Source organism: Nyctereutes procyonoides, unplaced genomic scaffold, assembly GCF_905146905.1.
Source record: "Nyctereutes procyonoides isolate TBG_1078 unplaced genomic scaffold, NYPRO_anot_genome, whole genome shotgun sequence".
NCBI lineage: Eukaryota > Metazoa > Chordata > Mammalia > Carnivora > Canidae > Nyctereutes > Nyctereutes procyonoides.
The window spans coordinates 53,733,699-53,746,559 of NW_026575043.1; the positions used below are offsets into that span (position 1 = coordinate 53,733,699).

Sequence of the window (12,861 nt, forward strand, 5' to 3'; positions counted from 1 at the left end):
TGATTCACCTTTTGGGGCAGAGCTGTGGAATGTATGGAAATAGAATGTGTATCACATGTGTAATTTTACATTTCTAGGAGCCGCATGAAAAAGTGAAAAGAAACAGAGAAGTCCGTTTTGATATGACTCAATATCTCAATGAATTTTGTCATTTCAACATGCAATCAATATAAAAAATTACCAGTTATCAAGAATGTGACATTCTTGGGGACCCTGGGTGGCTCAGTTGGTGAAGCCTCTGCCTTCAGCTCAGGTCATGATCCCAGGGTCCTGGGATTGAGCCCCTCATCAGACTTACGGATCAGCGAGAAGTCTGCTTCTCTCACTCCCTCTGCCACTGCCCCCTGCTTGTGTTTGCTCTCTCTCTCAAATAAATGAATAAATAATCTTTTTTTCTAAGTGACATTCTTCCTCTTTCTGGTGTGTGTGCTAAGTCTCTGAAACTTCATTTGTGTTTTACATCCCACCAGGCACATTTCAATTTGGACCAGCTGCATTTCCAATGCTCAGGAAGCCACGTGTGACTCGAGGCTACGACATCAGATGGGGCAGTTCTGAAAGTTTTCATATATATATAATCAGAAATGTAGACAGAGGAGGAATCAAAGATGCTGGTCTTAGGATTATTTGTAATTGAAATTTAGAAGGATCCAAAACGAGTCAATATTAAAAGTCAGTCACACAAATGTCAATCCAGGAGACAGGGATTTTTGTCTCTTTCCTTGGCTGCTGTGTTCCCAGCGCCCAGAACAATGCCTGGAACACAGTAGGTACTCAGTATATATTTCTAGTTGAATCTATTCGTGTACACGCACGTAACACGTGGATATACCTCTTGGCTATGTGACTTGCAGGTAATAAACTCCCATCACATGGTATTTGCTATTCTTTTTATTGTTGTTGACGATTGTTGGGACTATAACCCTCCCATTAGGAACACAGAAGAAGGTTAAGGCTCTCTGATTGTGTCTCCGTGATTATTGTCAGAGAACAGGCTGGAGCAGGGTAGGGCTACAGGGAAACGTTATCTCTGAGAGGAGAAAGGGCATAGACTAGGGGAAGAGGGAGCAGGGGACCTGCATTCTGGCCTGAGGTCTGGCATCAGCTAGCCCTTGGGGTCAGAGCAGTCTTCTGCCCCCTGGATCAAGGGAACTCTCCCGAACACCAAACGAAGGGGCTGGCCTGGATGATTCCAGAGCTCTTTCTCCTAAAGGGCACAGGCATTCAGAGGATGGTACACATCCAGTTTTCTTCCTGCTGGGGAATGGACTGTGTCATGCCTGTGTTGAGGCTCCCAGAGGATACAGGGCGCCAACCATAATCATGGTATGAATATGTCCTGTGTTCAGAGGTTATCCAATTGTCCTCATAGTCTTCTTCGAGCTGAAAAGGTAAAGCACATGATCACATCAGAGAATCGATCTTTCCACCTTGGCACTGGGTCTCAGTGAGCATATATAGCAGATACCGTGAGGCATGCTACCTGGATCCCCCTTGAGGAAGGACGAATAAGTCTCAGCTGCTGGGGAGATGGTCAGCAGGTAGATGTCAGAGGTCAGCCCCTCCCTTTAGGGGCAGCTCGACTACAGAAAGCCTTACGTTCAAGACTATACCTTTTTCTGAGTTGCCCACATTTGGTGACTGATCCATGTGGCGAGTCTAAAGGCCTGACCACACCAGATTGCAGCAGGGAGACTCTGAAGGCCATTGGAGCTCCAGAGGGGTGGGCTAAGACCGTCACTGCTGCACCCCACTGCCCCAAGTGTGGCACAGGAAAAGCTGAGCGTTGGCATTAGAGTCCATTGACTTTGGATCCCAGCTCTACCACTACCTAGCTGAATGTCATTGAGCAGGTGACTTCAGCTCTCTGAGCCTCCTTTGCTCTGATGTAAGATGGGAGTAGCTAACACACTTCAAAGAGTATGGTGATGATTTAATAAGATAATGTAGCATTTAGGACAGAACCTGAGTCCAAAGCAAATATTCAATACATGGTGGCTGTTATTGTTCATTATGATTATTCATAAAGGAATGAGCCCACCAGAGCTGTGGAAACAACTGCCTCTGGCCAGGGTAATGTAAACTAAAGAATGAACTCCGGAGAAGGGGTTATGCAAATCCTAGGAACTCTCTGAATGTGTCCCAGATGACTGAAATTATGAAACATATCCTGAAACTCAATGACTATGTAACTTCTGGCAAGGAGCAATTTTTTTTTGGATAGAATGTTTCTTTGGAAAAATGGAGGTCACTTGACCTCTCTAAGCCTGTTTCCTCACCTGTGACACGGGGAGGGGAGAACGGGCCTGTCTCAAAGGACATGATGTGAGGATGGAGACAAGACAAAACATGCAAAATGCTCCACACAGGACTTAGAACATAATAGGAGGTCAGCACACCTTAGATAATGACCACAATTTTTGCTATTATGTTAGAATGCATTAGTCTCACATGCCCCATGCTGTGTAGAGGGGTTAGGGGATTACATCAAGGAGGAAGCAGGTTTTACCAGCACGTCCCAGGAGCCCACTGGAGACCCATCCCATTTCTTAAAGCATGGGTAACTCAGCCAAACTCTGGCCTCCTGTGCCAGCCGCTGCCAGCTGTATCTGTCTCTACCAGCCACGTTTCCCGTCGGGTCAGCAGGGTCCAGAATCACAGGCCTGGAGAGTAACAGTCAGAAAGGGACAGGTGAGGAACTAGGGCTGTGTTGGGGGAATCCACATGCTCCCAGCAGTGCCAAACAGGAGCCTGGCACAGGCTGGGACTCAGGACAGGAACAGGGTGCTGTTCCCTGGGGCGTGTCCTGAGTGCCCTGCCCCGTGGTGGGTGGTGGGTGGTGGGTGGTGGGTGGTGGGCACGAGGAGAAAAAGCCTTGCACTTAGGTCTGACAGAGCTGTGTTCAAATTTTACCTCTGCCCTTTATTAGTGGTTTGACCTTGGGCAGGTCACTTGACCTCACTAAGCCTGTTTCCTCACATGTGATATGGGTAAACAGGTCTGTCTTAAAGGACATGATGTAAGGATGGAGACAAGACAAAACATGCGAAATGCTTTGCACAGAACTTGGAACATAATGAGAGGTCAGTACACGTCGCTATAATGACCATAATTTTTGCTATTGTATTAGAATGCATTAGTCTTACAGCAAACTCTTAATTCCTGAGAGCAATTGTGATTATTGCTCTAGCTGTTGTCATTTTAGTTCAAATTTTGGCTATTTCACTCATATTCTGTTACTGTTAAGACAAGCTCCTTACCCCTCAGAACCTCAGTTTACCCATCTGTACGGTGGCTATGGCATGCCTACCTCACAGGGTTCGAGGTTATTGTTTAAATCAGATGGGAGTAGTAAAATGCTCAACACAATGGCTAACCATAGAAGGTGACCAGCAAATGAAGAGTCTTCCCACTTCCTTCATTTCCAAGGTACCATAGCTATATCCAGGGGCTCATTTACGTGGCGAGTTAACTCATGCGGAGATAGAGTACCTGGGTTTTGCAAGCTGCCTCATCAGGTATTGTTTGATAATCGGGGTTTCAAAGTTGTAATACTTTGTCCAGTGGATGCAAAGCTGCTGGTAGTTCAGGACTAATTTCAAGACGGTCTGAAATCCCTCAGCTGTGATGAATTCTGTTTGGTTGTTTCCACGCTCCCAGGCATAGACTGTCAGGAGCTCCAGGGCATACTGAGGTGGCAGGGGCTTCCCAAGCTTCTGCTTACACTGAGAGTAGGAAAAATAATCAGAAACATGCAATTGTCCAGCTAGGGTGTAAAGCACATTTCCTAAAGGCCAAATCCAGCCTGCCATCTGCTTTTGTAAATAACATTTCCCTGGAGCAAAGCTACACCCATTCATTCACATGTAGTCTATGGCTGCTTTCATGCTACGGAGTTGTGTAGTTGTGACAGAGATCATGTGGCCCACAAGGTCTAAAGTATTTCCTACCTAGGACATTATGGAAAAATTTTACTGACTCCTGGTTAAGAGCTTGGGCTCTAGATTCTGAGTGATGTGGGTTTGAGTCCTAACTCCACCAGTGTCCATTCTGGAAAGACAACTTAGACTCTTAGAGCCTCATTTTTACTTACCTGCCAGGTGAGTGGTCATAATAGCACCAAGCTCATAAGGATACTGTGAAAATTAATCAAGAGGAAGAACTCATAGTGTTCCTAAGAGCCAAACGAAATTCCCTTTGGAGTAAGATATAAAACCCAAAGCTTCAAATGATTTCACAAATAGTTTTCAAATACCATGACCAGGACATAAATAACTAGGCACACAAGGAAACAAGATACCAAGAGTAATAACCAGCAGAAAAAGTGAAAATAGTAATATCCACAAAACTTTAAATATTGAAGGATCAGTAAGAGACTTCAAAATAACTGGAAACGTTATGTTTACAGAAATAAAAGAAGAGCTTGACCTAGAGGAAATTAGAAGCCATGCAAAGTAATTTAGCATATTTGAAAAATAATAAAATAGAAATTGTAGAACAAAAAATTACAATAACTAATTAATAACTGCAAATTAAAAGCTGTTAAGGGAAAGCGAGTGAATTGGAAACTATGTTAGAATAAACTATTCATAATAAAGCACAGAGAGACAGAAAGATGGAAAATATGGAAGAGAATGTAAAGATAATGGAAGATAGACTGAGGTCTAACATGCATTTAATTGGAGTTTCAGGAGGCAAGGAAAAGAGAGAGACAATATTTTAGGAAAATGGCTGAGAGTTTCCCAAACTGATGAGAGATATCCATTCACAGATTCAGGAAGGACCCAGTGAACTTCAAGTAGGACAAGTTAAAAAAAGGAATCATCATTAAGAACCTCAGATTGAGGGGCACCTGGGTGGCTCAGTTGGTTGAGCATCGGCCTTCAGTTTGGGTCGTGGTCCCAGGGTCCTGGGATTGAACCCTGAGTTGGACTCCCTGCTCTATGGGGAGCCTGCTTCTCCCTCTCTCTCTGCCATTCCTCTCACTTGTGCTCTCTGGCTCTCTCTCTCCCTCTCTGTGTCAAATAAATAAAATCTTTTAAAAAAGACACCTCAGACTGAAATGAAACAAAATCAAAGAGAAAAATATAAATGCAGCCAGAGGAATAAGATTACCTACAAAGGAGCCACAGTTAGCCTGACAAATGACTTTTCACTAGTGACCCCAGAAGATGGAGTGATATATTCCATGTACTGAAATGGCTGCCAATCGGGCAAAAATGCCTATTAACAATGAAGGTAAAATCAAGACATTTTCAGGCAAACAAAAACTAAGAATTCATTATCAGAGGACTCTCACCAAAATAAATCTTCTGGGACATACTTCTCAAAGAAGGAATGTGATCTCAGGAGGAAGATTAGAGACGTAGGAAGGAGTGAATGGTGAAGAACATGGCAAATATGCAGATAGATAAAATGATTTCATTTTATCTAAAATGATTTCATTTTATCCCACTGGTATGGGAAATAATAGTAATGTTTTGTACACTTGAAAATATAGAGACTTGAAAGACACAGCAAAGTGGCATGTAAGTTGGACATAGTGTTGGTGATGGTGAGTGGAGTTAAAGTATGGTGAGATTCCTGTATTGTTTTATGGGAAAGAAGAGAGAGGGAGAGGGAAAGGGGAGGAGGGGCAGGGAGGGGGGAAAAGGTAGGAGGGCCAGAGACGATTCTTTGTCGTGCTGGACTATCTTCCTCATTGTAAAACAACTAGTATTCCTGGCTTCTTTCCACTAATTGTCAGTAGCACCCTTGCCCTTGATCACCATGGTTACCAAAAATGTCCTCATGAATTTTCAATGTCCTTGGGAACAGTGTTACACTTGTCAAGGACCACTTTTTAGGCTCCATGATCAAATTTCCTCAAACAGCAAACTAAGATGTCTAGCAAAGGATTGTCTTGCTTTGCCTTAAAGATTATTTTTAAAGCAGGAAGATTATTCTTAATTACTTTCTTCCATTCGTTAAGTCATCCAAAAACATACATGTATATTATAAAATGTATATTATATGTTAGGCGAACTCTTAAGTCAGAAAACCCAAAGTCAAGTTTTTGTTCTGCTGCTTATTAGCTGAAAGAGCCATCTCACTCTTACTCTCTTTCTGTAATATAGGTTTGATGATACCTCCCTTACTCAGCTCACAGAATCACCATAAATATTAAATAAGATATAGAATATTAGGAAGTAAGCAGAAATTCATATCAAGAACTGCAGAAGATGAAATATTATGAGCCTGGCACAAGCTAAGCACATAACACATGTCTACTTTATTACATGTGCTCCGGGAGTAGTTCAAAGAAAGCACATTTATTAGGACCAGCTATGCCGGGCACCACATTTTGTGGTTTACTCCTGCTATGCCATGTTACTCTTTGCAAATGAGAAAACAAGAAGCAGAGGGAGGTTTGAGGTCAGAAAGCCAGGAAGTGCACAGAAGTGTATGTGTGCACACTTTATGCGCATTTATGTGTGGCATTCATTAATTTACTCAGCGATTACTTATTGAGCATCTATTATGCGCCAGGCATTGTTCTAGGTTCTGGAGATACAGCAGTGAATAAAACATACAAGTCCCTTCCTTCATGCACATTTTTAGGGGGGGAGATAGACAATCCCACAGGCTGGAGTAGAGCTTCCCTCTTGGAGGAACTTCAAGGAAGGCAGCATGGACTGAAGGGCTGAGAGAGGGTTTTCAGAGATGTCAAGGGCAGACCCTGGGAAACTCGTATGATGACTGGGTCCAGGTTGAGAGTGACGGAGGTGGTGACAATTGGATATATTTTAGATACGGGACCAACATCACTTGTCAACTGGTTGAATAGAGCTGTGTGTGCAAAACAGTCCAGAAAGACCCGTGGTTCAGGCCAGAGTAACTGGAAGCATGAAGTTGTCATTTCCGGAGATGAGAGGGACCAGGAGGAATGAGACACCTTGGGTCCACTGGCACCTGTCCAAGGCCCTTGGCCTCCCCTTCTTTTCCTCCCGCTCCTGCCCCTCCTGCTGCTCCTCCTTCTCTACTCCACACACAACCCTTCCCCTCCCTTTCCTCTCCCCCTCCCTCTCTCCTCCTTCTCCCCTTTGCATACCTCACTCTTCGCCTTCCGCCTTCCCACCCACTATTCTCTACACTCCCTCCTCTCCCTCCTCCTCCTCTGCTCCCCAGGTGGGAGGAACGTACCTTTTGGTACCAGTGCTTGACGAGGCGAATGAGGCTCTTCACCTTGGTTGGACGCTGCCTCAGGAAGTCTCGCTGCAGCTCCGTGAAGCAGGTGGAGAACTCGCCTTCTGTCCCCAGGTTCTCACACTCTTGGATTAGCTTGATGTAGACTTGAGGGTTGGGTCTGTGGTTATTGGTCCACTGACCTGTTAGGGACAAATCCATAACTTTAAGATGTCGCCCTTCTCTGAGGTTCCTTCAGTGGTGCTGGGGAGACAAGCTTGCTGGCCGTGGGGGCTCAGCAGAAGGGGCCACAGGCCCACAGCCAGGTGCCCCTAAGTCCATCGCAGCCTTTCCCTCTCCTAGCTTTCCTGCTGTCACCCCGTCCAGGTTGCCATCACTGCTCTCTCCCACCAGGCCTAGATAGCAGCCTCCTCAATGGTTGCCCCACAGCCCATTCTCGACCCAGCACCCAGAGAGGCCTTTCAAAACCTGATCACCCTGCTTCTGGCTTCCCACAACATCTGAAATAAAATCCAGAGTTCCCACAGTGGCCTGTGAAATTTGATGTGATCTGTCTCCTGCTGCCTCTCCCATCTCGCCTCCTACCTTGCTCCCTGGCCTTTTTTCTCTTCTTAAATATGTCAAGTTCATACCTGTCTCAGGGTCTTTGCCTTGCTATTTCCTCTTCCTGGAATACCCAGATCTTCCCATGGCTGGCTCCTTCTCTTCCTTTGGGCCTCAGCTCAGATGTCACCTGCTCAGGGGGCCCTGTCTCATCACTCTGTCTGAAGAAGTCCTCCATCCTCCATCACTCCCCATTGTATCACACTGTTAGATTTTTGTCACATCAGGTAGCAATCCATTTATCTTGTTTCTGTACTCATTGTCAGGCTCCGGGGCAGAGGTGCCTTGTTTGGGTCATTCATGGCCATAGAGGAGTGCCTGGTACACAGTAGATGCTCAGTGGATCACCTGTGCTTATTATTGTTGATTGAATGTCTCCATCCTCTGGTTTCACCCCTCTTCCTATCTATTTTCCCTACTATGCTTGGGCCATCTTCCTAAAACATAAATATGACCATGCTACTTCCTTGCTTAAAACCTTTCCACAGCCCTCCATTGTGTTCAGGAGAAGTCCATGACCAAGGTTACAGACTTCTGCAGAATCAGCTCTCCTGGCTCACTTTCTGCTTACTCCCTCTTCATCCTCCCTACCCTCTTCCTCTGGCTCCACCTTCATCTGCCTCTTGCAGGTCCAACACATTCTGATCTTTTCTTATCTCTGGCCTCTGCTTGTGCTGTTCCCTCTGCCTGGCATGTCCTTCCACCCCTTCTCTCTCCCCGTCTTATTTTTTTGTAGCCAATGAAAGTAATGCCAGCACCCAACACTGGACATGGCAACAAGAAAGGATTCCCAAACTTTCTCATTTCTTGGTGCTTTGGATTTTCAGTATTATCTTACAGGTCCCCTAGGCAACCCCCCCGAAAAAAAACCCCCACAAAACCTCAAAACAACATCAACAACAAACAACACCAAAAAACCAGTTCGGTGTATGTAGTTCAGTTTGTACAACTGAACAGCAGTAGTTTGTGTGGTGTCCAACAGATGGCATGGTGTTTCCCTCAAAAAATAAAAATCTAAACTATTTCATGTGCCCCTGTGAGTTATTTCACTGTGGCATCCTGGGGTGCCCCGGTGCATAGTTGGGGAACTCACATTTTTGAACACCTACTATGTGCCAGGCCCTGTACAAGAGCTTCATGTAGATGATCATTTAATACTTTGGAGAATGATCCAGGCATGGTTTAACCAGTTTTCCTAATGTGGACATCAAGCCTCTGAGAGGTGATGCTTCTCATCCAAATATTTCTTTCTTCAGATTATCTATAGATTCCAACCCTCAGCATAAATTTAGTGAGGTCTCCTCATGTTTGGGGTGAAAGATGCAATTCACATATTGACTCTATGCCAGATCTCCACTGCTTCATTTTTGGAAAGATGAAATCCCCACCCTTTGCCACAGTAGAACCAGCAAGCCCAACAGGTGTTGCATAAGAAATGTCTTGCCTCCAAATCGTGCCAGTTTGCTGTTTAATGATGCTCCTGTGGCCAGTTGTGACCTCATTCATTCTAAGATCTCCTCCCCACTTTGAAGGCATGCTTCATCTTAGTTAAGACTCTCCAACTATGGGAAATTCATGCTCAGAAACATGAAAAAAGAAAGAAACCCCATCACAGGACAAGGCCGGAAAGCCCTTGTGTCTGTGAATGCTCACCCAGGACGTCAAAGGCAGGCAGCACATCAAACTCCACCCCCTCACCAAGCTGGGGGGACCTGAGGACAAAGCTGAGGGCGCGGGGCTTCTCCCACTGCAGACTCTGGACCTCAAAGTACACTTGAAAGGTTTCTTCTCTTTGACAGGCTTCCAGCTGCCTCTTAATTTCCCAAATGAACTGTCCTCGTTTCTCGAGCTGCTCCTGAAAACTCCTGAGATTGTTAAGAAAGACCACAAGGTCGGCATCTGATCGGCCTCTGAGGGTCGTGCCTTTGCCTGAAGAGCCACCCTAAAACAGATGAGCAAAATGAGAACTGACAGTCATTGAGAAGAGCCTCCCTAAATAAAATGATGAGGATGATCACTAACATTCTTGAACCTTACTTGGCCTCTGTGCTGAGGGCATCACCGGTCTAACTTCCATAATGCTCACAGGATCCTATGACCCCCATACTCTTGTTATCAGCTCCCACTTTACAGATGTTATCAGCCCTAAGTGCTCAGAGAGGTGATACAGCTGCCCTGCCACACAGCGGGAGGCAGCAGAACTGCAGTTTGAACCCTGGCTGGCTGGTTCTAGGCTCTGCGTTCTTTACTCTTATATATGATTATACACCATAGACTGGCCCATGCTGGGCGGTTTATATGCTGGTCATATAATCTGTACATCTCTATCAGGCACTGGGAATTATTGGGGAGGAAAAAGAAGCACAGAGAGGTGAAATGACTTGGTCAAAGTTTCACAGCCAGCTGGTGCTATTTGCTTTCCAAAGTAATACCATTAACCAGCCCATGATACCTTAGAAATGGTGAGTCCCCATTGTGGATGGGGGAAAAAGGGATCCCTCATGCACTGTTGATGGGAATGGAAATTGGTGCAGCCACTGTGAAAGACACTATGGAGCATCCTCAAAAAATTAAAAATAGGGATCCCTGGGTGGCGCAGCGGTTTGGCGCCTGCCTTTGGCCCGGGGCGCGGTCCTGGGGACCTGGGATCGAGTCCCACGTCGGGCTCCCGGTGCCTGGGGCCTGCTTCTCCCTCTGCCTGTGTCTCTGCCTCTCTCTCTCACTGTGTGCCTATCATAAATAAATTAAAAAAATTAAAAAAAATTATAAAAAAAATTAAAAATAGAGCTACTGTATGATCCAGTCATTCCACTATTGGGTATTTACCCAAAGAAAATGAAAACACTAATTTGAAAAGATATAGGCAATCCTGTGTTTATTACAGTATTATTTACCATAGCCAAGATATGGAAGCAGCCCAAGTGTCCATACACAGATGAATGGATAAAGATGTGCTGTGCACACACACACACACACACACACACACACCACACACCCTATGATATTATTCAGCCATAAGAAAAATGAAATCTTGCCATTTGCAACAACATGGATGGATCCAGAAGATATAAAGCTAAGTGAAATAAGTCAGACAGAGACAGACAAATACCATATGATTTCACTCATACATGGAATCTAAAAAATAAAATAAAAAAAACAACAGTCTCAAATAGAGAGAAAAAAAATGGTTGCTAGAGGGGATGTGGGTACAGGGATGAGTGACATAAAAAAAGGGATTAAGAAGTTCAAATTTCCAGTTTTTTTTATTTTTTTTTTAAATTTTTTTTAATTTTTATTTATTTATGATAGTCATAGAGGGAGAGAGAGAGAGAGGCGCAGAGACATAGGCAGAGGGAGAAGCAGGCTCCATGCACCGGGAGCCCGATGTGGGATTCGATCCTGGGTCTCCAGGATCGCGCCCCGGGCCAAAGGCAGGCACCAAACCGCTGCGCCACCCAGGGATCCCAAATTTCCAGTTTTAAAATAAGTCACAGGGATGAAAAGTATAGCACAGGGAATATAGTCAATAATACTGTAATAACGCTGTGTGGGGACAGGTGATGATAATATTTAGCATGAAGAGCATTGAGTAATGTGCAGAATTGTCGAATCGATACATTGTATACCTGAAACTAATATCACACTGTATGTTAATTATACTCCAATAAGAAAAAGGAATGCTAGTTTATCAAGGGAGTTGAAAAGCCCAGTAGCGGGCAGCCCGGGTGGCTCAGCGGTTTAGCACCACCTTTGGCCCAGGGTATGATCCTGGAGACCCAGGATCGAGTCCCACATCAGACTCCCTGCATGGAGCCTGCTTCTCCCTCTGCCTGTGTCTCTGCCTCTCTCTGTCTCATAAATAAACAAATAAAATCTTAAAAGAAAGAAAAGCCCAGCAGCATGGAGACAGCTGGTGCCAGACGCCCTTTCAGCAATGTCTGGCTCTGTTTTTGTGGTGTATATATTTTATGGGAGGTGGCACCGACAGCTTTCCAGCTACACAAAATCATTGGAATAATGTTTAGCTGTTGTTGGCTGGAGAGTGGCTCTGGAAGCCTTTATGTCAGAAAAACACAAAAACATGCCCCCAGAACATAAAGTCTTAATGGCTCAAAATTCTGCAGAAGCTGTTTGAGTCCCAGCCTGGCGATTCATTGACAAATTGTTTACTACGAGAGCCGGCCTCTGTTTTTCTACCTCTGAAATGGACGTGGCGGAGGATGGTGGCTCATAAACTCCAGCCAGGGCACTGATTTAAAAGTTACAGATCGAGGGCCTCCCCTCAAAATCTTTTCTAACAAAGCTCTGGTTATATTTTCTTGGTATGGATATGTCAGAAACCACCAGCCCCAAAGAGCTTACTTAACCTTTAGCTCCCTCTCTCTGTCTCTGTAGGAACTCTTGCCCATCCATCCACCCCCTCCCCCGCCAGGGAGGCTTGGGCTCACCTTGACAACTTTAGACACCCGCACAGGGTGGGCTGCACCTTGGAAACATCTCTCTTTCAGGAAAGTGGAGATGATGTGAATGGCTTCTTTGACCTGCCTGCGGAACGGCGTGTCTGGCAGGAGATAGTTTTCGATGAACCTGTCCAGATCCCTGGCGGGGGTCTCTTTGAGCTGGGTCATGCTTCTCAGGACAGGGACAGGAGAGCCGGTGGCTGTAGAACTGGCAGCTGGGAACAGCTGTCTGGTCTGTCTTCCTGTCTTGAGTCAGTTAGTTTCGTTTCCCTGGAAGGGAGGAGCTTAGCATGGCAAACAATCCTCTGAGCCTGAAACTGCCTCTGCCCTGCCAGCTCTGTCCAGAACTTACTATCTATCCTCTTGCCCTTTATGTAGCAGCCTAGGACATCAGACTTGTTTCCACTGGACTCTGAAACTGTTGCTTTTTTTTTTTTAAGATTTTATTTATTTATTTGAGAGTGAGACCTAGTGGGTACAAACTGGGCTGGGAGGGGCAGAGAGAGAGAGAGAGAGAGAGAGAGAAGGAGAGGGAGAGGGAGAGAGAGACTCCCTGCTGAGCAGGGAGCCCAGGGGTGGATCCCAGTGATCAGGACTTGATCAGATGGCAAAT

General features: G+C 45.3%; 1 protein-coding gene across 1 annotated transcript; it reads right to left on the bottom strand.

The window, feature by feature from the left end:
• Window positions 1-873: 873 nt before the first annotated feature.
• Window positions 874-12,488, bottom strand: OAS1 (2'-5'-oligoadenylate synthetase 1). The gene is made up of 6 exons (XM_055323296.1): window positions 12,237-12,488; window positions 9,442-9,730; window positions 7,183-7,367; window positions 3,493-3,725; window positions 2,510-2,663; window positions 874-1,383 (listed from the first exon to the last, which is right to left on the bottom strand). Exons 1-6 carry the CDS (start codon window positions 12,414-12,416, stop codon window positions 1,225-1,227), a joined length of 1,200 nt encoding a protein of 399 aa, XP_055179271.1. The 5' UTR covers window positions 12,417-12,488; the 3' UTR covers window positions 874-1,224.
• Between the last annotated feature and the right edge of the window lie 373 nt (window positions 12,489-12,861).

What these genes read in the sequence shown, in the direction of transcription:
- OAS1 (XM_055323296.1), bottom strand. Translation starts at nt 12,416, where the DNA reads ATGACCCAGCTCAAAGAGACCCCCGCCAGGGATCTGGACAGGTTCATC. An exon ending in TCAAGCACTGGTACCAAAAG is followed by an intron (nt 3,726 to 7,182) that starts GTACGTTCCTCC and finishes TCCTACTCTCAG; the next exon opens with TGTAAGCAGAAGCTTGGGAA. An exon ending in AGGCAGCTTGCAAAACCCAG is followed by an intron (nt 2,664 to 3,492) that starts GTACTCTATCTC and finishes GTTACTCTCCAG; the next exon opens with GCCTGTGATTCTGGACCCTG.